The 27,562-nt window shown below is 40.0% G+C and overlaps 3 protein-coding genes across 6 annotated transcripts in view; 2 read left to right on the forward strand and 1 right to left on the reverse strand.

Moving 5' to 3' along the window:
• The window catches only part of LOC114662759 (mesoderm induction early response protein 2-like), a 54,037-nt gene extending 34,657 nt beyond the window's left edge, over positions 1-19,380 (forward strand). The window contains exons 6-13 of one of the 4 annotated variants that reach the window (XM_051935289.1): positions 3,665-3,734; positions 6,631-6,782; positions 6,852-6,933; positions 7,048-7,142; positions 8,148-8,275; positions 8,509-8,645; positions 9,054-9,174; positions 17,140-17,284. In XM_051935289.1, coding sequence (XP_051791249.1) covers positions 3,665-3,734; positions 6,631-6,782; positions 6,852-6,933; positions 7,048-7,142; positions 8,148-8,275; positions 8,509-8,645; positions 9,054-9,136 — 747 coding nt within the window. In that variant the 3' untranslated portion in view covers positions 9,137-9,174; positions 17,140-17,284. Of the gene's footprint in view, positions 1-3,664; positions 3,735-6,630; positions 6,783-6,851; positions 6,934-7,047; positions 7,143-8,147; positions 8,276-8,508; positions 8,646-9,053; positions 9,175-17,139 lie in introns of those variants that run through there. The other 3 variants (XM_051935290.1, XM_028816412.2, XM_051935291.1) reach the window with 3 other exon arrangements.
• Positions 1-27,562, reverse strand: part of ap3d1 (adaptor related protein complex 3 subunit delta 1) — a 1,136,182-nt gene that overhangs the window by 371,282 nt on the left and 737,338 nt on the right. The window lies entirely within an intron of this gene.
• Positions 1-27,562, forward strand: part of theg (theg spermatid protein) — a 455,045-nt gene that overhangs the window by 74,485 nt on the left and 352,998 nt on the right. The window lies entirely within an intron of this gene.

Below are 27,562 nucleotides of genomic sequence, written 5' to 3' on the forward strand. Positions count from 1 at the left end.
TAAACGTCAGCCAGATCAGCCTTATGGTAGCTTAAGAACATAATGTTTCTCATTTCACCAATGTGTATTTGTATCTAATATTTTTACTTTCTATATGTAAAACATTTGTGTTTAATTACAAGAAGCTTTGAGTACCACATATCTGCCCAAGAATGAATTATATCCAGGTTTTTTTATAAGGGTCTTTTGACTTAAGGGTATTCATGATTTCACCTGGATTAGTCAATCCTTCATTTTCTAGCCCAGTGACTCCTGGACAGGATAACAGTCTCTCACATACACACACACCCAACCACACACCAGGGCCAATTTAGTATTGCCAGTCCACCTAACTTGCATGTCTTTGGACTTTGACTACAAATTTAAACCAGTTGTTAGTTATTTTTATCAAGATCATTTATATCATAAAAAAGAGGAGATGAGAAACTCCAGCAATGGTCCCTGAGGGATCCATTTTATAACATCAACTAATTGAGAAACTTTTCTCGTACTTTAGCCTTTTTTTTTTTTTTTTGCAACCATCTACACAGTAAGCATTGTTCTCCCACTTTTTATTTTGATTGCTACTGGAAAATGAGATACTTTATCAAAAGCTTTTGGAAATTTGAGATAAATATTTTACACGACATTATCATTAATTTTGATATTTAATCAAATATCTCCCTGACTAAATACAAGTTAAATATTTCTTAATGCAAAGTTTTAAGTGTTTTCACAATCTTTCCCTACATAATTATTTTCATTAATTTACCCATGATGTGTACTGTTCAGTCTTCAGGAATCTACTATTCAATCATTCCTGAAAAATAGTTGTTGCATTTTTTTCCAAAAAAACACATAAAAAGCGTTGCATTTTTTTTTGGCATGTAGAATTACATTTTTATTAAATGTCAGAAGTATAATAATGATACAAATAATAATAGTAATGATGAATAAAAAAATATGAAATGAACAGTAATAACAAAAATAACAGTAATAGTAATACTACTAATGATGCGAAAACAGTATATAATCTCAAAATGAGTCCTTTGTGTGGTAAATCTTAAAGCATGGTGAAAGACACAATTCGGTGTCCCAGTTGGGACAATAATAGCACATTTCTTTTTGAGTTTTCTTTCCAGATTTATCAGTTTTTGAATAGCACTCTACAGAAGTACAAGTTGAATTCTCCGTCCCAAACCCCCCACCCCAACGTTGGAGGTATATAATCAATAAAATGTCTACCAATAAGGGTCTCTTTTTGCGGCAGTGTGGACGGTGGATGTGCGGCAATGATTTGGTCTATAAGCTGGCATGTAAAGTTTGCATAAGATACAGTTTCACCAGCTTTGTGTTTGTGTATGATGAGTGCATTCCAAATACACTGTTCCACCAGATGATGAAATCTCTCTTTGTAGTATTTCTTTTGTTGCCTTCGTATAGCGAGATAGAAAGTCAATTCTTGATCAGCACGATCCACACCATCCGTCGTGCTATTGCAGTTGACCACAGCACAAGCCTTTATAACCTGCTTTTTGCCTTTTGCTTGCACAGTGACTGTAGCTGCATTATGTGCAGTGCTAAGAAGACAAACATCTTTCTTGTCTTTCTATTTCAGTGTTGGCTCTTTACCTTTTTGCCAAGCTACTAGCGTACCTCACTGTAATTTAGTTCTGCCAAAGTCTTCAGGCATGCCATGATGGTTGGGACACACTGTTCCATATTCATCAGTCTGTCTTTGCAGCAAGATGTCAAATAGCTTTGGCGAAGTATATTAATTGCCCATGGTTACACCGTAATCTTGATCCAGCACCAGTGACCTAGCAACACCGTACTGATCATATTTTAGATCAAGCATTGTCCCTTTCCCCGTGTACAGAACCAAATGTATCCTGTTTTAGATTCACAAAGCTTGTAAAACTTTATGCTAAATCTTGCTCTTTTTCTTGCGAAGTGCTATACAGTAATCCCTCCTCGATTGCGGGGGTTGCGTTCCAGAACCCCCCGTGAAAGGTGAAAATCCACGAAGTAGAAACCATATGTTTATATGGTTATTTTTATATTGTCATGATTGGGTCACAGATTTGCACAGAAACACAGGAGGTTGTAGAGAGACAGGAATTTTATTCAAACACTGCAAACAAACATTTGTCTCTTTTTCAAAAGTTTAAAGTGTGCTCCATAACAAGACAGAGATGACAGTTCCGTCTCACAATTAAAAGAATGCAAACATATCTTCCTCTTCAAAGGAGTGCGTGTCAGAAGCGGAAAATGTCAGAGTGAGAGAGAGATAAAGGCAAATAATCAAAAATCAATATGTACTGTTTGATCTTTTAAGTATGTGAACCACCATGCAGGAAGCATATCGCTTGACAAAGCAGCCACATTTAAGCCCAGCAAGGAAGAGAGCAATGTGAAGGTAATCTTTCAGTGTTTTTTGAGGAGCGGCCGTATCTTCTAGGGGTGCGAACAGCCCCCGTGCTCACAATATATTTGAGGAGTTTTATTTAATAGGTAACACGCGCTCTGGTTGGGTAGCTTCTCGGCCATCTGCCAATAGCATCCCTTGTATGAAATCAACTGGGCAAACCAACTGAGGAAGCATGTACCAGAAATTAAAAGACCCATTGTCCGCAGAAATCCACGAACCAGCAAAAAATCCACGATATATATTTAAATATGCTTACATATAAAATCCGCGATAGAGTGAAGCCGCGAAAGTCGAACCGCGATATAGCGAGGGATTACTGTATCCGTAACAGTCTGCCCTTATAAACCATGAGACATTCATCGATGCTGACATCACAGTCCAGAATGTAAATGCTCCAAAATTTTGCTACAATGGCCTGGTATATCTCCCAAATTTTCTTCAGTTTTGGTGCTGGGTGGATATTCTCATAAAAGTCTTCATTGCTGGTAAAGTGCAGATATTTCATAATTAATGAAAACCTACGCTCAGATATTTTTCCATTGAGAACACTTTTACAGCCAGAGTGATTCTCGGTTTTAACGCTTACGCAAGATGCATCTGTACAGTTGCCCGAGTGACACTCGGGACTAACGCTAAGGAGGCTATGGTTGTGGTGTTTTTTACATTTATGTTTATGGTAAGATCACCAATTTACCACTGTACAAAAATATTGCCTGGTGCCAGAGATTTATTTGATTTCATTTTTTAATCCTAGTAGCATCTCTTTCACATGTCCAAAATAACTGAGTTTTTCCCTTAATAATAATAGTTTCTGAGAAAACTACAAGTGAAAACCTCAAAAAATAGAGAGCATTTGATATGCATATTTTACTTCATCCTTATTTTTCTTAATACACGTCACTTCTTTCACCATCTATTACTGCTAAAATAGTGAAACAACTCCTTGTCAGCTTTTGTATTATTCTGTGTTCCCATCTGACTGCCTTTTGACATTGCTGACACTTTTTTCAGCCATTTCTGTAATGTACTGATACACCCTATGGTTAGTGCTTCAGTTATTTGTCTTGGACATATTGCACAGCTTCTTTTTTTATTCTTTTTTTTCAGTTAATTTCTTAGCTCCTTGTATATCTACTGAGGGTTCTTTTAAATAATTCTTTTAAATTTCCTTATGCTTCTTAATCTTGGGTAATGCTTGGCCTGCTCTGTGTGTAATTAATGTTTTGCTTTATTTGTTCTTCCTCTATTTTGCAGGATATTATGGTAGGGCCACAATATCAGGCATTGATACCCCCATTAAATCAGCACCGGTACCAGGAGAGAGGTTAGTCTTGAATATCAAGTCCACAGAACTCTCTGTCCACATGCATGGCTGGCGGCCTTGGCTTCACTGGATCCTATGTTGTGAAAAAAATGAACTATTTGGAATTCTGGAAGTTAAGGCCATGGTAGCAGGAGACTTTTTTTTTTTAATAAATTCTGTCAATAGTGGCGTGCATTTCATCATTAGTCTGTGGCAGTCCAAAGTCATATTTTGTTCTTGCAGTATTTACTAGGTTTGGTCTACCTATGCTGAAAATAAAATGCTTTTACTAGTATCTGTCAGCCACTACCTTTCACTAAGTATCCAAGTGATTTTGGCTCTATATCGAATTTCAGTGGGTCACATAGTGTTATTGGCTGATTGTGGGCCTGCTGCATGCAGGAATTAAATACATCATATGGTGTATGACAGGTAAATGCAAATGTATTGCCTGTGATTTGCAAGAAGCCTATCTTAAAGACTGTGAGTTTGATTTAGAAAAAGTTATAGATGAATGCTCTCCTGACACATGCTCAGTCTGCTGTATTACTTTTGATTTTTCCTTCTCTTCTCCTTGTTTACCATTTATTTCACTGTGTTTTTCAATACCACAATGCAAAAGATCAAGCACTTTATTAAACACAATTGAATTAATTTTAAGGTTAAATCTAGGCTGTATTGTAAGCTGGCACAAAAATGTGTTTGCCAAGTTAATATCAATTATACATAAAACACCTTCTTGTACACATGACTAATAAGTCACTCACAGATTGTTTTCTTAAGTCTGAATGCTTCCAAAGGCCCTCAGCCAGTGTTTTTGATTCAGCTCAGAACCAGCACACAAAGAATGCTTGCTACTTGTGTATCAGGTCTGTTCTTGCACCAGTGTGACATGACGGCATAGATTGCAAGTTAGTGAAATATAATGATGAACTGTCTCAATATATGACTGAAGTTTAATTTTGGCTAGAATACAGTGCATCCGGAAAGTATTCACAGCGCATCACTTTTTCCACATTTTGTTATGTTACAGCCTTATTCCAAAATGGATTAAATTCATTTTTTTCCTCAGAATTCTACACACAACACCCCATAGTGACAACGTGAAAAAAGTTTACTTGAGGTTTTTGGAAATTTTATTAAAAATAAAAAAACGGAGAAATCCCATGTACATAAGTATTCACAGCCTTTACTCAATACTTTGTCGATGCACCTTTGGCAGCAGTTACAGCCTCAAGTCTTGTTGAATATGATGCCACAAGCTTGGCACACGTATCCTTGGCCAGTTTCTCCCATTCCTCTTTGCAGCACCTCTCAAGCTCCATCAGGTTGGATGGGAAGCATCGGTGCACAGCCATTTTAAGATCTCTCCAGAGATGTTCAATCGGATTCAAGTCTGGGCTCTGGCTGGGCCACTCAAGGACATTCACAGAGTTGTCCTGAAGCCACTCCTTTGATATCTTGGCTGTGTGCTTAGGGTCGTTGTCCTGCTGAAAGATGAACCATCTCCCCAGTCTGAGGTCAAGAGCGCTGTGGAGCAGGTTTTCATCCAGGATGTCTCTGTACATTGCTGCAGTCATCTTTCCCTTTATCCTGACTAGGCTCCCAGTTCCTGCCGCTGAAAAACATCCCCACAGTATGATGCTGCCACCACCATGCTTCACTGTAGGGATGGTGCCAGGTTTCCTCCAAATGTGACGCCTGGCATTCACACCAAAGAGTTCAGTCTTTGTCTCATCAGACCAGAGAATTTTCTTTCTCATGGTCCGAGAGTCCTTCAGGTGCCTTTCGGCAAACTCCAGGCGGGCTGCCATGTGCCTTTTACTAAGGAGTGGCTTCCATCTGGCCACTCTACCATACAGGCCTGATTGGTGGATTGCTGCAGAGATGGTTGACCTTCTGGAAGGTTCTCCTCTCTCCACAGAGGACCTCTGGAGCTCTGACAGAGTGACCATCGGGTTCTTGGTCACCTCCCTGACTAAGGCCCTTCTCCCCCAATCGCTCAGTTTAGATGGTCGGCCAGCTCTTCGAACTTCTTCCACTTACGGATGATGGAGGTCACTGTGCTCACTGGGACCTTCAAAGCAGCAGAAATTTTTCTGTAACCTTCCCCAGATATGTGCCTCGAGACAATCCTGTCTTGGAGGTCTACAGACCATTCCTTTGACTTAATGCTTGGTTTGTGCTCTAACATGAACTGTCAACTGTGGGACCTTATATAGACAGGTGTGTGCTTTTCTAAATCATGTCCAGTCAACTGAATTTACCACAGGTGGACTCCAATTAAGCTGCAGAAACATCTCAAGGATGATCAGGGGAAACAGGATGCACCTGAGCTCAATTTCGAGCTTCACGGCCAGTGACACTGGTGTGACTCCCAGCTGATTAGTCACTAAGAAAGCTGAAGCAAATACAAGAATGTGCAAAATTCACAGAGTGCTTTGGTCTTCTCCAGTGCACCAAGTGTGTGTGTGTTTGTATTGAATTGACAACTCAAACTTCAAAGTAAGGTCGTCTTGCATTGCTGGTTTATGCCCTGTGATGGGCATGTGTTGCATCCAGAGCAAGTTTCCACTTTGTTTTAGATGTTGAAAACATATGAAAAATCGCTTTGGGAATCAATAAATGTTTGCTAATTGGCTATTGATTAGTGTGCATATGGAAAAGAAAAACAATGTAAAGTTTATTTCTGCCCTGAAAAAATTAGCTTAGAAACATAGTAGTATTAGAAAATGTTTGATTCACATGTGTTACTAAGTTTACAATTTGTGCATAATGGTTATGACTGTGCTAGTGGTTTTATTCTTTTTGGCTGACCATACAAATTGATGTAATGGTCAGTTGGCACTACACTCATTAACCCGTTTTCACTGGTTCCACGCTGCCTACTTTTCTACTACTACTCTTCTACCAACAGCATGTGAAAATGAGGATCAGCTCCTCTGGGATCCACATGTCCTTCCTGAGAAGGAAGTTGAGCAGTTCCTTCTACGAGTTGAGAAACGTGGCCGTGAAGAGGCAAACTGGGAGATGTTGCCTGATGGGGCGCTGGTCAGGGATAACGAGCAGGTGAGAAACCCTCTTCGTCTTCTGGACCTCCTAAATTTTTATGTTTTCTGACATATCATGTTATTGCAGGGGCTATATGAGCTAGTGAAATGCAGCTTCAATGTAGAGGAAGCCCTTCGAAGATTAAGGTTCAATGTAAAAGTAATCAGAGGTGAGATTACCCCCCAACCCCACCTATGTTCTAGAGTCCCCAAATAATGATTTATTTAATTATTCTTTGAGGGAAAAAATGTAGATGTCATATCCACGTTTTCTCTGCCTGTAGATGAGCTCTGTGCCTGGAGTGAGGAAGAATGTCGGAACTTTGAGCATGGCTACCGGGTACATGGAAAGAATTTCCACCTCATACAGGCTAACAAAGTAGGTACCCCTGTTTGAGAGCAAGTGAGTGATTGTTCAGTTTTTCTATATGTTTGGCTAAATGTTTTCACAACACTTGAGTGGATATAAACCAGAAAGGGAATGCATTTTTATCATCACATTTTACATTATTTTGTTCTTCTGATTGATTTATTTTAAGGGATTAAAGTAAAGCTTGTTTCTGACATTATTAAAATGCACTTTAAAAATAAATTATGATTTATGGAAGTGATCCTATAGTAAGTAGCATCACTGGGTCTCAGTTCCAGTTCTGTGTGGTATTTGTCTGTTTCTTTCCCATAGTCAGTCTGAATATTTAGTTAATTGGTTAGTGTACAGCTTATAAGTCTTATTTTTGCTAATAGTTCCCTTTAAGATTAAAAGTGGAGCATTTGGAGGTTGAAATATGTTCGGGTTCTCCTCGTAAGATTAAAAACTTCTGGTCTTCATTCCCACCAAATCACAAGACTTCTGTACTGAAAGGTCCTCCATGTTGAACTTAATTACAAATTTCCCTGTAACTCTGAACAAAAGCATCTGCAATAGCTTTTGTAGCTGCAAGCTACTTTTGTGACTGCTGTCCAGGTAGACATGTACTATTTAATCTGTACATTTTTCTGATTATTTGATTACGTTCTCCACAGTGGTTCAGGACCCACTCGGCACTACTGTTTTCAGGAACTCTGATTCAATTCCCAATGTCCGTGAGTGGGTTTCTGGTGGTATTTGATTGTACTGTAATGTACAAAAGATGTGTATGCTAGATTAATTGATCTGTATATAAGTATAGATATGTGTGCAAACTGAGGCGCCAGCTCCTATGGAATGCGGATTGCTATACCTCTGATTTCTTTGTATAGTGCCCTTCATTGATGAATATAAATGTAAAGCACTATCTAAAACACATTCATATAAATTTCACCATTTTAATCTGCATCTTCTGCTTTCTTTTCCCTACCCTTCGTTGCGTTTCTACTAACACCCAATCCCTTTACATTCTTACAGGTTCGTACACGATCTGTGGGTGAATGTGTGGAGTATTACTACATGTGGAAAAAGTCTGACCGACATGATTATTTCACACAACAAAGCAAATTTGGCAGAAGAAAATACAGCCTACCACCTGGAGCGATGTAAGCGTTCAAGTTTCTGGCTATATTCTGTTAACCTCCAAAAAATCCACTTGTGTTGTTTCAGCTCAGTTACAGCAAATAAGGGATCAGATTTCTAAGCTGCAGGTCTATAATTGTTTACTGTTGCTGATCTAAAGATTTCCTGTTATGTGTGAGGGTATTTTCACACCACTGTGCATGTGTTTTGTTTCCCCCCACCCCACCCCTTCCTTTTTTTCAACTTTCTTCTCCAGGGACTATGTTGACCAGGATATAGACAGTGGCGATGTTGATAGTGCTAGTCATGCTCAAAGCTCACCGGCCCTTCAATCAACCACTAGTGCCCAAGACTCCCAGTTTGACCAGGATGCCCTTGATCTGGAGGGCACAGGTAAGCCCTGCCTCACCCTCTTAATCACCTGCATTGGCTCACATGTGTCTGTGGTTAGGATTTAGAAGCATGGCTCACACTTTTTCTGTTGCACTTATGCTTCCTCACATAATTAATATGGATTGCACCCCATTGCACGCTTGCGCTCTCTTGTCTTTTTCACTCACCCATTTTCTACAACCACTGAATGCTGCAGAGGCCAATTCTAAATGTCTGCCTTTGCATATGTTTTTGTAATATAATCCATATCTGCAGAGAACGCAGTATCTTGTGCAGCTAATTGTCACTGTAGACTTGATTTCATTTTCACTGTTTTGGTTTGTTTTTGTTTGTTTGGTTCTTTTCTTTGTTTTTTGGTGCCTTTTGTTCTTGTATGTTTTGTTTATGATTATTTCTTTATCCAACCAGAAGAAGATTCCCTGAAATACACCTCTTACTCTCAAGGGCGCCCCAGCAGGAGACAGCATGTGCACATTCATTTAAAACCGTGATTTCACATCAAACAACAATAATACTGAGGTGCATGCAGGTACAATCAAAAATACGTTTTGGTTTATGCAAAATCTAGGGAGTTCACAAGTGGGTAACTTGTGAGACAAGGTCTTTCCAAATTGCATGCATCACAGACTCTCTACAGGATTCTTTTAGGGTGAAAAGTTTGATTAACAAACGCAAAGTGTGCAAAATGTTTTATGGGGCTCCCTATTTTCCTAAAATAGTTTGCATTGTGTCCTTTAATAAAGAGCTCGAGGCTTCTTAATCAGCAGAATAAATGCAAATGTTTTCAAATGTTCTCTACTACTCGGACATCTTGTTCCAATCTGTATTTTCATTGCAAATTAACTTGTTCAAGAAGTAGAGTTCTCTGTTGCCAGATAGTATAAAGTCATCAAATGAAATCTGCTAGTTGCGCAAGTATTCAGATGCCAGCCTCCCCTTGCTCCACCACCAACACATAGGCTCCTCCAGCCCACCCACCCTTCCGCCTTTAATGTATGGTTAAGCTGTTGTTGGTGAAACAACAGTTTTAAGTATTTTGTGATTGGTGTCCACCAACTCTGTATACTGATTTGTGGTAATTTTTTTCTTTCTTTTTTGACCATTCCTCTTTGCCGCGCTTGTAGACCGTCGCTTTTAAAATAGTGTCACTGATTTCTTTTTGGGGTTAGAGCCAGGATTTTACCTGACCTACTCCAGGCCATTCACCCTGCTACTTCTTACACACTTGAGTACTGTTTTGGTTCTGTGCCCAAGATTCTTGTCTTACTGAGAGGTGACTTTTTTGACCCAAACTTTATTTTTTAGCGGACTGGAATAAGCTCCTTTTTTGTTTTCTGATACTGTGCTGTGTTTATTTTTATTTAATCTGTGACCAATTTCATAGTCCTGCAGGGATGCTTCTGTTCAGCAGCTTGATGCTGTAGTCTCAGTACTTGCATGTTATTTTTTGGGGTGGAAGCAATATGTGCCACACGTACTACAACTTTGCTGCTTGATTTTTTTAGTTATTATTAGATAATGATTGTTTCCATTCTCTAGTAAAGACCAGTGTTTCCAGAGGCTTTCTGGCTAAAGTTGACTGATGTACCTTAATTTCTTCACTCTTCAGTAAGCTATGGGACTTTGCTGCTGTTTTTTTAGGATGTTAGAATGTTGGTCTCTTCTTGGCTTCTGCAGTACCACAAGAATTTTACAGATGTGTTTTTCCCTGCTTTGATAATGTCTGTGAATTGTAATGCAGCTTTCGTTACAGTGCTCAGAAAAGATCCTAATAACTTGATTCATGCTTTTTCTGATCTTCATCACACAATCGTGGAATTCTTTAGAATTTTCTTTAGTCCTCTTTTTAATACTTCCCTTTGATTACCATAGTGTTCACTGACACAATTACTATTAAATGATAAATTAACAAAGATGGGTGGGGTGTTGGGAATAAAGTACTTACATGAGTGTGTGTACAGTATACATGAAGTTTCTTACTGTGGACCATGTCCTTGTTCAGACTGTTTGTAATTTCTGATTGAGCACATGGTTTATTATGCAAATATTTTTTTTGTTTGTTTAATCACTTGTTGGGCTGCTTTTAGAATGAGGTCTGCACAAACCTTTTCATTGATTCCAATTACTACTGCCTACTTTATTCATGTATTTTAGCCTCACTTTATCCTGTTCACATTTTTCCAAACATGCAGACAAGATCAAAGAGAACACTGTGCAGAACAAATGTATTTGTGAAATGGAGTAGTAGCCATTGAAGTCATTCAGTTCACATAAGGAATTCAGCCCTAATTGTAATTTCTTAACTATAATTGGGGCACAATCTCAAAATCACCCTGGTTTTCCGATTATGTAAGATCTGTATTTACAGTATTTGAGTAGGGGGGCTCTTGGTAGGAAAAAAGACAAATTCTTAAATAGGGATGCAATAATACCAATATTGGTATCTGGTTTGGTTCAATACAGTGCTCATATACTTGTACTTGTAAAATTTCACTGATGTCTATAACCGATACTACTAACACATACACACGGTTATGTGAATGTTAAGGAGCAAAAAAAAAAAGACCACAAAATGTTCGGAAGTTCTTTGATATTAACAAGGAAATCCATAGCCTATAGTGGAGTGTAAACTGTTCTCTACTAAATGATCAAGAGAAGGTACAGAAACAAGTTAATACACACAAATAACCTAATTAGACATCCCAATAATAAACATAAGAATGAGCACGGCAAAATTGCCGTCAACAGCGTGCATTATAAACCAATGTTGCGGCAGACTCTAGCAAGGAGAGAAGAGAAAATAACAGAAGCTCTTGCCCCAGTATATTTTTCCTGATGATCAACCACTGTTGGTTGTTGACAATGTGTGATTTTGGCACCTCCTGAACATGTTGGAACCCAAGTACAACATTCTACGTTGTACCCACATCAGAGGTCATCTTGCCAAGGATGCTCAAGTTTGGTTAGAAAAAAAAAAAAAAGCATGTCAGCAACTTGTTTGGCAAAAGCACTCACTTTCACATTTGGAGTAATAATGTTTGTCCAATGTCTGTCATCAGCTTAACTGCACAGTGGATAGATGAGAATTTTGCTCTCCAACAGGTTATACTGCATGCAAAGTAGTTTCATGGCTCCCATACATATCAAGCATCAGTGGATGCATTTCAGGAAATGTTTGGCACTTGGGCCATTCCGAAACGTTATGTGCACATTGTGGTACACAATAATGCCAAAAATGTAATAAAAGACATTGATGATGCCAGAATCCCACGCTTTTCTTGTGTTTCCTCGAATACTCTGGCTGGCAGGGGCAGAGGGCATTTTTGCACAGCAAAGTGTTGCAGATGCTGTGACAGTCAGGCATAAAATAGTTGGGCATTTTAAGCATTCTGCCTTAGCATAGTCCCATTTAGTTGACATTCAGCATCAACATTCTACTCAATCCAAGGTATACCCATTTCTTAGACTTCAGTTAAAGGCAGCATGTGTGGACGTACCACTGTTTGTTTGCTTTTTGTAAGTCTCATATAGTTTCCCCATTTAAAATAGAATAAATGCTGAGATGCCTTACTTAGAATTCTAAAATTAAAAAAGAAATCCATCACTACTTAAGCAATGCTACATATTTTTCACATGTTTTTTTTAATTTGGAAACAATTCCTTGCCTTCTAAGCTTTTTATAATTGAGATTGTTTCAGACACAATAAACACCCAGTTGTCACTTTGTGTTTTAATCAAGAGTCACTTAAAGTACATATTTATTTTACCTGATCATATTACATGTAAATAAATGTGCTTTTTATAGACCTGAAGAGTGTTTCTTTGCAAAACATGGTAGTACCTAATGCATCTGTTTTCTGATAGAACATGATGGAATAGAATCTGTTCTGTGCTACATAATTGCATCAGAATGTGAGACATTATTGTTGTAGAGTTTTACTACTTACTGTAACACTGCACACAAGCACTGAACATAAAACTTACATTTTGGTTTTATTGGTGTGTGTGTCTGCATCAATATTGACGACTGCATTCAAATTGATTATTTTACTGGAGCAATGCTATTTTTATTTTTGTCTAAGAAAGGTCACACATTGCTTTGCTGGTTCATCGATAAATAAAATTGTTCAATAGAATATATCTCATTTTCAGGCATGTATAGAAATACAGATACAGATGCATGGATAGACAGACGGATGTTCTTTTGAAACTGCATGTGTTAGCAAAAGATTTTCACAAATTTGTGTCCTGACTCCTTACCATGACTTTGTAAATAATTTGAAGAATTTATTATAAAACTTCTCTAGGGTGCCTAATTTAATTAATAAAAAATATCTTTAATTGCCAAAATTTCTAAAAATAAATATGTAGGATTTTGGAAAAATCTCTCAATTACATAAAATGTGTAAGTATCAAAAATTGTTTATTGATTGAGTATAAAACTGGCATGCATAGCAGCAAAACAATTAAATGTTTCCTGTTAATAATACAAGGTTTAGTTCTTTTCAAACCTCAGTACAGCCAAAGAGTTGGTTTTGCTAGAGCTGCAGGAATTGTGTGACCTAGAGGCAGCTAGATAGGATTATGCCTTCCATAAGTCCCTGGAAGGACCAGCCGAGTAGTAGTTTAGAGCGTATGTTTAATTAGATTGTAGATGAACATGCAGCAGCATCAGTGACCTGAGCTGTGTTCCAGTAGCTTTTGCCATACAGTTGGAGACATACCTGGGAGAGATCAGTTTCTTATTTAGACAAACCACTTAACTTCTGGACAGTTCAAGTGCAGTTCTTCATTTTATCTCAGGTGTCAAGGAAATGCCTTTCAGCCCCAGTAGTGTAGAGAGTGAGGGATTATTAAGTGCACTGTAACATATTGTTAATGAAACCAGAAACAAGCTCAGAACAGAGATGCTTCTGTTCATCAAAAGAAATCTGCTGCTTTTAAAAATGACGTTGTGATCTGTTTTATGCAGTGTACCCTACTTTGAGTTAATTTGTTCAATTCTGAATTATTTTATTCCAAATTATGAGTCTTCCATTTGATGTTAGCAGTGAAGTTAACAGTTGATGGACCTAATAAGGAAATATTTTCCAGCCTTCAGTCTCACTAGAATGGTATCCGTATCAGAAAATACTAAAAAAAAATTAAAATAACAAGTATCGGTAGTCGTACTCGGTCTAAGAAAAATGGTCTCTTAACATTTTTTCACATTGACACAGAAGAAACTATCAGAGCACTGTTTAATAAAGTTTGATTTCTCCCTGTTAAACTTTCTTGGGATTAATAGTCACTCCTTACTGCTCCCTATTGTGTTCAGTTTGTGTCTATGAAAAATTTAATTAATGCGTTATTTTCAAACCCACTTAAGCTAATCCAGGATCATGTTCAGTAGGACAAGGCAGCAGTCCGTTATATGGCCCTTTCTCCCTCTGTCACAAGCGCACACACTTAATCAACTTAAAAATGGAAAACAAAAAAAAAAAACAATTCGAAACAAAAACATAAGTGAAATACACAGGCTTTATGGCGTACTGTTAGAGCCCAGTTATGTCAGTGTTGTCTTCATAGGGGAAATTTAGAGCTTCCAGAACTCAAAGATCTGAATACTTTTAGTATCTGCTGACAGATAACTTTTTTTCCTTAGATCTCTCTTGCAGCATGTGGGTTTGTGTTAACATGCTCAGTGGAACCACATTCATTTAAATGTAGCAACTTTTAAAAGATTTAAAGAGTCTAAATTGTTTTTGCAAGCTACAATTGGTCAAAACTTCACCTACTCCTGGTAGTGTAAAGAATGATCTCCCAAGTAGAGTTTTGGTGGGGATGGATTCTCCTCTCTTCTTTATTTAGGAGAAAGATAATAGATGAAAAATGAAGTTTCTTCTAACATGATCATTTCGCTGATTATTCTCAATACCAGTATATTTTCTATGATGATATTGCACGTCAAGTATAATTTGTAGGCAGGTGTTATTAGTTACACTTGTGCATAAAACCTCCCTAAACCTTCAGGAATACCAGGTGCCCTGTTTGTTTTTTTTTTTTTGTTTTCTTTTCTTTTTTCTTTGATCTAGATTTTGCGTGCATTCTGCAGTTTCGGGAGTCACCTTTCTTTAATGTGATTTTACATGATTACATTGTTTCTCAGTACATCCATTATTATGTCCATCCATTTTCTGAACCTGCTTATTCCAATGCAGGTTTGTGGTACTGTTATTTTGTAAAGAATATTCATTGTACATTATAGAGAAAAATGTTTCTGAATGATGCCCAGATTGCACTTCTCATTCCATTTCCTTCACCCCACCTTTTCCAATTTCTTCCTTGCAAGCTGGTATTTTGTATTCTATTACTGAGCATGTGGGTTCTGAACATGAAGTACCATATATTGTGCATACCTATCTACATCAACCCTGATCCTCCCCAATACTCAGTTTTCTAGTGTTATAAGATGAACTCTGAAAAGAACACTTTTGTTATAAGAAAATATCTACATAAATGGACTTTTTAAATAAGATTGGATTTTCAACTACAAAATATTCCAACCAGCATTTTTTTTTCTAGTGCAAAGTTCCTGCCAGCAGTTAAGTTGTTGTGTGTTATCATCAACTGTGCCCACCTCCAAAATATTTAAGAAAATAGGTTTATTTACTGAAATAAACACAATGGAAATTAATAGTAATTTAGGAACAAAAGTTAACAGAATAATCAAAAATCCACACCCAGTCGGGACCTTGTCTGCATGGTTGACCCGATATGTTGGCTTGGGTTGTTCACCTGCCTACTGGTGTGTACTTCAGGTCCCCCTTGCTCACATCTTCTGCCTTTCCCCTTTCTGCCAGAAAATCTGTTCCCCAACACTAGACTAACCAACAGGAACTCTTAAGCCACTGCCAGATTTCCACTCCAAGGGTCAGGAGTGGTCTGTGGAACTCCTGGAGCCATTCTCCAAGAGCTCTTCAAGCAGCGTCATGCTTCCCCATTTTCCTGAACCCCAGCTCTCGTTTAAAGAGCCATGCAGCCACCCCCATAAATATACATCCTAGTACTTCCTTAAGATGGTACTTCATTTATGCTGGTGTGGCCACAAGATTCCGATACCAGTGCACTATCTACTAGGACTTCCTAAGGGCTAGTTTCTGTCCAGTGCAGACTAAAGTCAGTTTGTATGCTGTGTCCTCTGCTGCAAATGTGACTGTCCCGTTTTTTTTTTTTTTGTTTTCCCCCCCTCTCTAAATGTCAGTAAAAGGAATCTGTGAATCTGGTACAAGTTAAATGTTAATAAAATAATGGAATTCTTAATTCCGCAGTGAACTGGCATAATTAAATATAAACTTCACTGTTTCTTTGAGTCAAGTGGATTGAGTACAGGGCTCAACCCAGTTGCTGTTACAATTGGTGGAATTCCTTTGGCAGTGTTAAAATGGATGGCAGCAGGCTGGCACTGTTACATTGAATTGAAAATATGGGAGCTGTTGCATAAGGAGATGGCTCCCGTTTTTATTAACCGAAACAGGCAGTTATCCTATTCGCACATAAGATTATTTTGTTAAATACACAATTGAAAACTGTCCCCAAAATGTCTGCAGATTTTACTTTTTTTTTTAAAAAAGATTTTAATTTTGTCCACTTTTTTTTCCATAAAAAAAAAACATAATATTCCAACTTAATTTTAAAATTACTGTATCTTATTGTTGCAGTGTTATTCTGTAAGCTCAATTGTTTAAAAGTTTTATACTATGAAAATCCTCATTTAATCTCATCTTCACTTTGATATATTTATGTAATGTTCAGTCAGTTCTTTCATGCTGACATTGCAAAATAAGAATTCACCCTTGTGGAATTATATATGACTGCCGCCTTACATCTGCTCTGAATGCCTTTTGTCTGTTCTTCACCACACAGTTACTTTCGGTGCTCCTGATCTGTTCGTCATACTGGTCAGCCACAGTTCAGGTCTCACCTCAGCATTTTTAATTGGTCGAGGTATCGAGTTTGTCTTAACTATTTCAAAACATTCTTTGGTAGATAGACATACTTGTTTTAGGCCAATTTAGAGTTACCAGTTGGATTAATAGAGTGTGTAAGGAAGCCAAAATGGTCTTCATGGCCAGTGGGTTGAATATGCAAACTCCACACCAGTGTAGGATTTGAACTTTGTAGTTGTGAGTCAGCAGCACTAACCCCTGGGCTACCAATTCGTCACAGTATTTGGGAAGTCCAGCCAGTTCCTGAAATGCATATGCAGACTTAGGCCTGTTATTGTATGTTTAAATCTTGAATATTATACTATAGAAATCGAAGAGGAATAAAATAGAAGTGAAAGGTGTTGTTCTCATTAAAGTAGAGGCACAGAGGCAAGCAGGGAGGAAGGTGGTTATTAAGTGAAATTGGAAGTCTTTTAGGGAGCAGGATATAAGAGGTGAAGCCTTTCTATGCCTAAAGCTTTTTTTTCCCCCCTTTCCCTTTTTCCCTTTTGTGTTTCTGTCTGCAGATGTGGAAAGCAGAGAAAGTTTGAGCTTCAGCATCGGGAACAATGTTGATGCCAGCAACCCTGAATTTGATTTTGGCCAGATTCCTCCATCAGCATCTGGTGGCAGCTGCCTTTACGGCGGCTCCGTGCCAAGTTTCCACCACGATGGGGGGGAGCCTACCTTTAGCAGCCATTGCTGGGGTGACGGGCCTACGGTTCACCTGCCAGGAAATGGTTTTTATGAGCTGCAGCTGGACCCCTTTTTAAGGAGCAAGCAAGATGTTTCCAGTAGCATGGGTCCAAACATGCTAAAGGTTGGACTGACGCTTCCGAAGAGTTTCAGTGATGAACTGTCCATTACTCCCACAGCTGGTGTGGGTGGTGGTGACACCAGCATGTTGCCAGAATTAGCTTCTCCTGTGCCACCAGCCTCAGCACAGATGTCTGTTTCAGTGACGGCTGACTTTGGAACCATAAGTGTTAGCAGTTTCCTCAGTACTCATGCCATGCGATCGCCAAACACGATGCAGCAGTCTTGAATCTTTTGTCTTAAAGAAAACCTTCTGCTTCTCCGTCTCTTTCTCTCTTGCCATTTAATCTCTTCCTGTGTAAAAATGTACAAGGACAAAATGAAGAAATGACCTGCTGTAACAGTTTGCCATTGCTTACCCTGGTATTTTACAGGGCACAGAAGAGATCATTGGTTTGATTATCCTAGGTTTTAAAAACAAAAAAAACAAAATGAAGTGCAGATACCAAGAACACGATCTTCATCACAGGCCAATCACTGCATAAAATCGCACAAGCTAGACTGTAAGGTGACAATAGAGATGAACTTCAAGCTGGAGCATGGGGTGCACAAGATGGCCAAATATGCCCAGAGCAAACAAGCAAGAGAATAAAGATGGTTGTGGTAAGCAGTTGATGTCTAAGAGCCAAACTTGCAGATTTGAGCCCTGCTGGGTAGGTGGTGTTCAATTGTAAAGGAGATTTGGGGTCCTTTAACTGGCTGGCCTGGCGCCTCTTCATTTAACAGGTAGGTGGATGCTGTGCAGTAGGCCTCAAATCCTATGAATTCTGTTAAATGTTCTGTGTAGTTGTGTGTATGTTTAATTTAAAGAACCTTCTAATTATTTTAAGTTTACAACTTTTCACTGTGAATTCACAGTGGGGTGGGGGGGGACTGATTTCTCTGATTAGAAATTTGGAAAAGTTGCTGATTTCAACCACTTCTACCACAATGGATATGACTGCAGAAAACCCGTGTCGTCTTTTTATGGTTTTTATTTGAACAAAATGCAGCCTGAACATTGACATTTTGGAAGGTCCACCATCAGGGTGGGCTAGTCCGACAATAACATTAGGACAGATGAAGCTGCTGTTGTGTCACATCTGGAGAAAAACATGAACCCCAAAGATGATGTTTATCGGTTTTGTGAATTGTAAAAGAGTTAACTGATTCCTTTTTGTAAACATGTGGAAGAGACAACTTCTTAAATCTCATACTTTTAGGAGGGCAAGGGGTGAGAACGATTCTATTTATTTTTCATATTAAAAGATTTAAGTAATTTAATGGATTTGTTTTCCTTCAAGATATAATCTGAGGGCCGGCTGACTCGTCCTGACAGCATGAATGACATACATCTGCAACTGTTCACTTGAGACTTGACAGCTTTAAAAAGTAGAGTGGCTGCTCCAGGAAGGCCAGATCATGCTCTCATTGGCACTGGGTGGGACACCAAAGATTATTAGGGGAGAAAGGTGGGCTTGCTTATAGTTTGTTGGTCTTGTTTTCTTTAATTCCTTAAAAAGCTAATGTTTTCTGTTTTTATTTTCCCTGGAGAGAGCAAGTTCTAGACCAGTGCAGGGGAGCATCCCACCCCTGACCAAATGATACCAGCGAGCACTCGACTGCCCAGTCCCATTTGCCCTCGCGTCTTCTCAGTGTTTACAGTGTGTATTTATTTACTGAACTGTTACAAAACAGAATCACCAGAATGTCCATTGGCAACGTTTTCTATTTATTTTTTTTATTTTTTTTTTTGGGGAAGAATTTTAGGAGGGAGATGAACTTAAAAAAACCACACGCTATCTTTTTGCTTACAATTCAAGAGGAGCGTGTTGTATTCTGTATTTTCTGACAACCTCTTCAGTCATTTCTCTCCTTGTTGGTTTTGGTGCATATTGAGCCAATCTGGAACACTGGACTTGTCTCAAGCATTGCACCACTTCTCATGGACAATAAACTTGTGACTCTTTGTACTCTTTCTCTGTGGGTGTGTTCTTAATATGATGCAGACTGTGATTGGCTGGTAAGCTGCACCCAGGCTCTGAATGCTAATCATTTTATATTGTAACAGTTGTTTTGTTTTTTTCTTATCTGTCCTCCATTTGCACCTCATGATTGCAGCAGCTGAACGGTTTTTCTTTTTATTGTCAAATTGTGTTTGTTCCAAATCTATGTATTACAGGAAAAGTTATATAACAGTGAAACATAAGTTTCAGTAAAACAAAGCTACAAGAAGTCGTACATTGATCACAGAAGCCATGTTAAAAGGACCACCCTCATCCAGAAGAGAGAGCTATTTAATAATAAAAGCGAGCCATCTTGTAACATTGTATTAATTAAAACCATTGGAGGACAGTTGGGAGACAAAATCAGAGAGGCGAGATTGTGTTGGTTTGGACATGTGAAGAGGAGATATGCGTGGTCTGCTGAGAGAAGGGTACTAAGGATAGAGCTGCCAGGGAAGAGGAGAAGAGGAAGGCCCAAGAGGAGGTATATGGGTGTGGTGAGAGAGGACATGCAGGTGATGGGTGTGACAGAGCAAGATGACAACAGGGAAATATGGAGGATCATCATCCACTATGGTGACCCCTAACAGTAGCAGCCGACAGAAGTTTAGTGAACTTATTTTGTAATAACATTAAAGAAATCATAACAATCACGAAAGAAACTGTACACTTCCACGGAAGTAGAATTTGATTTTTTTTTTTCTAGTTTCAGGCAATATAAAATATTTTCCCGTTCAGTTATGAAAGATTCTTCCACTAAAGCAGAATTAGTTGACATGCATGAAGGAAATTAGTCAAGTGTTTTATGTTGGCTGCAGGTTTTTGTTCCATCCAGCTTCTGTTTTCCATAGGACTCCTAGCCCAATTAAATGAGTCATTATTTCCCAGTTTATGTGTTTTGGGGTCAATGTAGAAATTACAAAACTCAGCTTGGTAAGATTTTTATTAAAATGTACTAAGAAGTTATATGGGGAATATGTAAACTGCTCAAAAAAATTAAAAAGAACACTTTGAAAACACATCAGATCTCAGTGAGAAAAAAAAAATTCTTGCTGACTGTCTCTACTGCTATGGACTGGGTAAGACGTTAGGAATGAAAGGATGCCATATCGTTTGGAAATGAAAATTATCAACTACAGCGGGCTGAATTCAAAGACACCCTGAAAATCAAAGTGAAAAAATGGTGCAGCAGGTAAGTCCATTTGGCTGAAATTTGCATATGCACGCCTGACAACATCGGGGGTGGGGGGCATGCTCCTAATGAGACGACGGATGGACTGAAACATAATGTCCAAGCCAGAGGTGTTCTATTGGATTGAGGTCAGGCGAGTGAGTGTGGGGGTCAGTCAATGGTATCAATTCCTTCATCCTCCAGGAACTGCCTGCATCCACTCCCCACATGAGGCCAGGCATTGTCATGCACCAGGAGGTACCCAGGAGCCACTGCACCAGCATAGGGTCTGACAATGGGTCCAAGGATTTCATTCCGATACCTAATGGCAGTCATGGTGCTGTTGCCTATCCTGTAGAGGTCTGTGTACCCCTCCATAGAGACCGTCACTGACCCACCACCAAAGCGGTCATGCTGAACGATGTTACAGGCAGCATAATCTCCATGGCTTCTCCAGACCCTTTCATGTCTGTCACGTGCTCAGAGTGAACCTGCTGTCAGCTGTGAAAAGCACAGGGTACCAGTGGTGGAGCTGCCAATTCTGGTATTCTATGGCAAATGCCAATCAAGCTCCACAGGGCCGGGTGGGCAGTGAGCACAGGGTACACTAGAGAACGTCGGGCCCTCAGGCCACCCTCATGAAGTCTGTTTCTGATTGTTTGGTCAGAGACATTCACACCAGTGGCCTGCCTGCTGGAGGTCATTTTGTAGGCTGTGGCAGTGCTCATCCTGTTCCTCCTTGCCCAAAGAGCAGATAGCGGCCATTCCTGCTGATGGGTTAAGGACCTTCTATGGCCCTGTCCAGCTCCCCTAGAGTAACTGCATGTCTCCTGGAATCACCTCCATTCCCTTTTAGAGACACAGCAATCCTTCTGGCAATGACACGTATTGATGTGCCTGCCATCCTGGAGAAGTTGGACTACCTGTGCCAGCTCTGTAGGGTCCAGGTATGGCTTCATGCTACCAGTAGTGACACCGACCGTAGCCAAATACAAAACTAGTGAAAACACAGATGAGGAGGGAAAAATGTCAGCGGCCTTCACCTGTTAAACCATTCATTCCTGTTTTGGGGGTCGTCTCATTGTTGCCCCACTAGTACACCAAAGCAGCTGAAACTGATTAACAAGCCCCTCTGCTACTTAACTGACCAGAGCAATAGCCCAGAAGTTTCATTGGCTTGATGCTGTACTCACTGTTCCTTTAATTTGTTTCAGAAGTATATTTTTTTTATCTGTAACTTGTTAATATTATTTTCATTCTGGTATTTGATTGATTATTTACTAATTAGCAGGTCTGACTCTGAAGTCATTGTAGCTTTCATCATCCCGGTTGTCTGCTCTGCTGGTTGTGAATTGTCACTTTTCGGGTTAAATGAAGGCCACAAACTTCTCAGAAGAAGGGGGAAATAACAGAAAAACAGCAAAAGAGAGTTAAGTCTAAAGCTTTAGAAAAAAAATAATGCGTTATTTCTAAATGGCTTATAAATGTAAAAAATAACAATACTGTTGTGAGTTTCTGAAAGAAAAACAGCTCCTCTTTTATTTCTCTTCTCTTAATTAAATGAGATCAGTGGTTTTTATTATTGATTTGTGAATTTGGTTGGAACAAACACCTCCAGCCACAGGGAGTCCCCAGGACCGAATTTGGGAGCCACTGATCTAAACTTGTCTTCTTCTATAATACGCCACGGTGGCTGTCCGTTTGTCTGTCTGGGATTTTAAATCACCTGTAGCTCGCAAACCATTTGACCTATTGACCTGAAATCCATCCATCCATCCATTTTCCAGCCCGCTGAATCCAAACAGGGTCACGGGGGTCTGCTGGAGCCAATCCCAGCCAACACGGCACAAGGCAGGGAACCAATCCCAGGCAGGGTGCCAACCCACCGCAGGACACACACAAACACACCCACACACCAAGCACACACTAGGGCCAATTTAGAATCGCCAATCCACCTAACCTGCATGTCTTTGGATTGTGGGAGGAAACCCACGCAGACACGGGGAGAACGTGCAAACTCCACACGGAGGACCCGGGAATCGAACCCAGGTCTCCCAACTGTGAGGCAGCAGCGCTACCACTGCGCCACCGTGCCGCCCTGACCTGAAATTTGGTACACATATACTACGTGATGTCTACTGTCCATTTTCGGGGTGATGATTGACCTCCAAGGTTATTCCTCATTTTATTTTACTAGGGGGTTCCCCCCTGCTCACTTCGCTTGCCAACTCCCCCAGCCTGCACTACGCACCAGCCACTTCACGTCTCTGCCGCTCGCGTTGTGAAGAGGGGGGCTGAATGCACCCCAAGGAGACGCGGTCGCTCCTCCGAAAACCCCTCTTAAACGGTGATACAATGGGAAACAAAAAGTTTTGTTTTTTACCTCCTCTTTGCTTGATCAGCTACTGGCTTGCTGCTGTGTCATGTGATCTTCATCTCCCACGGCGCTTCGAACATTTAAAAGCCTGTACAGCAGCTGTCCTACTCTTTTGTCTTTTATTTCCAGCCCTGGGTGTGATTAAATCTCTTGGCACAAAGTCTCGTCTCGCGGGATGTGAGTTCTTGATATTTTTTTATTTTATAATTTAAAAACAGAATAAGATTATAAAAGTCTAACAACATCACATTAAAGTTCGATAAATTCTGAAAAGAATGATACCAAACATACATATGTAGGTTTTAAAATAAGCCCGAATTAAACCACGACAAAAAACATGACATAAAAATGTTCCACTTTTAGGCTTAGGATTTTATATATTGAGAGTAGATATTGTAGAATCAACTCTCAGCAGTGAGCAGAGTGAACACTTACAGTGCATCTGGAAAGTATTCACAGCACATCACTTTTTCCACATTTTGTTATGTTACAGCCTTATTCCAAAATGGATTAAATTCATTTTTTTCCTCAGAATTCTACACACAACACCCCATAATGACAATGTGAAAAACGTTTACTTGAGGTTTTTGCAAATTTATTAAAAATAAAAAAACTGAGAAATCCCATGTACATAAGTATTCACAGCCTTTGCTCAATACTTTGTCGATGCACCTTTGGCAGCAATTACAGCCTCAAGTCTTTTTGAATATGATGCCACAAGCTTGGCACACCTATCCTTGGCCAGTTTGGCCCATTCCTCTTTGCAGCACCTCTCAAGCTCCATCAGGTTGGATGGGAAGCGTCGGTGCACAGCCATTTTAAGATCTCTCCGGAGATGTTCAATCAGATTCAAGTCTGGGCTCTGGCTGGGCCACTCAAGGACCTTCACAGAGTTGTCCTGAAGCCACTCCTTTGATATCTTGGCTGTGTGCTTAGGGTCGTTGTCCTGCTGAAAGATGAACCGTCACCCCAATCTGAGGTCAAGAGCACTCTGGAGCAGGTTTTCATCCAGGAGGTCTCTGTACATTGCTGCAGTCATCTTTCCCTTTATCCTGACTAGTCTCCCAGTCCCTGCCGCTGAAAAACATCCCCACAGCATGATGCTGCCACCACCATGCTTCACTGTAGGGATGGTATTGGCCTGGTGATGAGTGGTGCCTGGTTTCCTCCAAACGTGAGTTCAATCTTTGTCTCATCAGACCAGAGAATTTTCTTTCTCATGGTCTGAGAGTCCTTCAGGTGCCTTTTGGCAAACTCCAGGCGGGCTGCCATGTGCCTTTTACTAAGGAGTGGCTTCCGTCTGGCCACTCTACCATACAGGCCTGATTGGTGGATTGCTGCAGAGATGTTTGTCCTTCTGGAAGGTTCTCCTTTCTCCACAGAGGACCTCTGGAGGTCTGACAGAGTGACCATCGGGTTCTTGGTCACCTCACTGACTAAGGCCCTTCTCCTCCGATCGCTCAGTTTAGATGGCCGGCCAGCTCTAGGAAGAGTCCATGCTTGGTTTGTGCTCTGACATGAACTGTCAACTGTGGGACCTTATACAGTAAGTGCCAGCTTAAGTGAAAAATTAATGAAAACGCACTAAATAATTGCACTGACTTAATCAGTTTTAATGTGAAAAGATGCCAACGAAAGAAGAGAAGAAGCAGGCCATTTGGGTGGAGTAAAGAAGAGCTGCTCAGGAAGAAGCAAGCTCATCAACCTCTGAACAAACGAATGCTAAATGTACAGAGAAAGAGGATGAAAACTAGGAATGCTCAAGTCAAGTGTATTCACTGCACGTTATCCAGAGACTGCTGCATGTGCATTTTTAGTGAGCAGATGTCCTCTACAGTGTGACAGATAAGGAAAAAAAGTCTTTCCCCAAACAGGCTTTAACTTTGCACTGTCCCAAAACACATACCCGAGCGAGGCTGGAGTTGCCTGACATCCTTAAGAACAGGAATCCGATCCCCGGTACATTTTAGTTCGCTTTAACTTGTAGATGTGTATCCAGCGTATAGTTTTTCAGCTGAATTGAAATGAAAATGTTGTGAATTCTCAAAGTCCGCTCCTTGTGTGATTTATTGACGGGTATCTCCCAGCATTGCTGAAGGTGAATTCTATTTTACAAAGTTGCTAACTTGTGTGTAGAAACATAAATGATGGTGAGGGAAGGCCGTGTTTGCAGCAGAGCTGGTCCAAAGGTGCAAGGTGAAGAAAAACACAGGAACCCAGTTTAAGAGTTGGGGATTCGTATACTGTAAGCCACAGTAAGAACAGTCAGGTTTGTAACACACAATTGACAGAAAATGGCAGTTACACAGATCGATTTATGTGATGGAGAGCGGAAGTAGGAATGAAGGGAGGATGATGTGGAGGGATGTCAGCTGTAAGCGACCAGAGGTGAAGTACTCAGGGGGTTTAGGAATAACACGGAAGCTGCTCGGATGTCTGGAAAGAGGCTTTTGACACAAATTCAAGGTGCCGTGGGTTTTTGTTCTTCATCTTTCCTGGTAAAACAAAGAGAGAGGTGTTAACACGTTGCTGTCTTGTGGTGTCGCACAGCTTGTCGGGGCCTTTAGCTGCCCCCTAATCGCTCGTGTGTGACACTACCCATAGAAATACTGCATCTCTGAAGACCTGCCAAGACTTACACTTGAATCAGAAGGTTTTCTCAATTTATTGTGTTGAGAGATTTTTAATCATAGACCCATTTGGCATTTTGTCCAATAATCTGCACTCAATAACCCATATATTTAATAAATAGAAATGATCTAGATAGGAATATAAGTAACAAGCTGGTTAAGTTTGCAGATGATACCAAGAAAGGTGGATTAGCAGATAATTTGGAATCCGTTATATCATCACAGAAGGACTTGGACAGCATACAGGCTTGGGCAGATTTGTGGCAGATGAAATGAAATGTCAGTAAATGTAAAGTGTGACACATAGGAAGTAAAAATGTTAGGTTTGAATACACAATGGGCGGTCAGAAAATTGAGAGTCCACCTTATGAGAAGGATTTAGGAGTCATAGTAGACTCTAAGCTATCGACTTCCCGACAGTGTTCAGAAGCCATTAAGAAGGCTAACAGAATGTCAGGATATATAGCGCCTTGATGTGTGAAGTACAAGTCACAGGAGGTTCTGCTCAACCTTTATAACACACTGGTGAGGCCTCATCTGGAGTCCTGTGTGCAGTTTGGGTCTCCAGGCTACAAAAAGGACATAGCAGCACTAGAAAAGGTCCAGAGAAGAGCAACAGGGCTGAGTCCAGGGCTACAGGGGTTGACTGAAAGAGCTGAGCCTTTAAAGTTTAAGAACAAGAAGATTAAGAGGTGACCTGACTGAAGTGTTAAAAATTATGAAGGGAATTAGTCCAGTGGATCGAGACGGTGACTGTAAAATGAGTTCATCAAGAACACGGGGACACAGTTGGAAACTTGTTAAGGGTAAATTTCACACAAATATTAGGAAGTTTGTCTTTACACAAAGAACGATAGACACTTGGAGTAAGCGACCAAGTAATGTGGGAGACAGTAGAACTTTAGGGACTTTCAAAACTTGACTTGATGTGATTTTGGAAGAAATAAGTGGATAGGCCTGGTGAGCTTTGTTGGGCTGAATGGCTTGTTCTCACCTAGAGTGTTCTAATGTTCTAATAATGATAAAGTGAAAACATCTGGAAATTCATTAAAACTCAAAAACTGAAATCTCTCATTCTTGTAAGTGTTCAGACCCTTAATTCAGTACTTTGGAGAAGCCCCTTTGGCAGCAACTACAGCATTAATTCTTCTTGGGTCTCTGGAACCTTTGCACATTTGGATTTAGGACAGTTGATCCCATTCTTCCTGGCAGATCCTCTCAAGCTCAAATGGACTGGATGGGAAGTGTCGATAAGAGGCCATCGTCAGGGCTCTCCATAGATGTACCAAGGAGTTTAAGTCTGGTCCACTCGAGGTCATGGCAGAGACTTGTCCTGAAGTGACACCAGCATTGTCTTTGCTATATGCTGTGGGCATTGACATGAAGATTACATTAATCCTTACCTCAGTTCTGTCTGGTCTTTATGTTCCTACGTCCCCATTATGTGATGCTACCACCTCAGTACTTCACCATAGGGATGGCATTGGCCAGGTGATGAGCAGTTCCTGGTCTACACCAGACATAGTGCTTGGAGCTCTGCCCAAAGAGATCCGTTTGAGTCTCGTCAGACAAGAGAATATTTTTCCTCATTCCTTTAAATGCAGTCATATGTCTTTAACTCTGGTTCTTCCATCTAACTATCCTACCATGAGCGCCTGATTGATTGGGGTGGTGCGGAGATGGATGTCCTTCCAAAAGATTCTACCATCTCAGTAGAGGACTTCTGAAGCTCTGGTAGAGTGACCCTTTGGTTCCTGCTCACCTCCCTGATTGAGGCTCTTCTTGCCTTGTTTCTGGGTTTGGCTGAGTAAACACTTACAGTAAAAAGAGAAATAGAATCCTAAAAGGATTTGCCTGACAAAGCAATCCAATCCAAACAGGTCGTAAATTTGAAATCCAACAGAAAACTGCAAACAACAGAAGGAAAAAGACCCGAACCACCAGAAATTACAATTATTATTAATACAATTA

The sequence above is a fragment of the Erpetoichthys calabaricus genome, chromosome 12 (genome assembly GCF_900747795.2).
Source record: "Erpetoichthys calabaricus chromosome 12, fErpCal1.3, whole genome shotgun sequence".
NCBI lineage: Eukaryota > Metazoa > Chordata > Cladistia > Polypteriformes > Polypteridae > Erpetoichthys > Erpetoichthys calabaricus.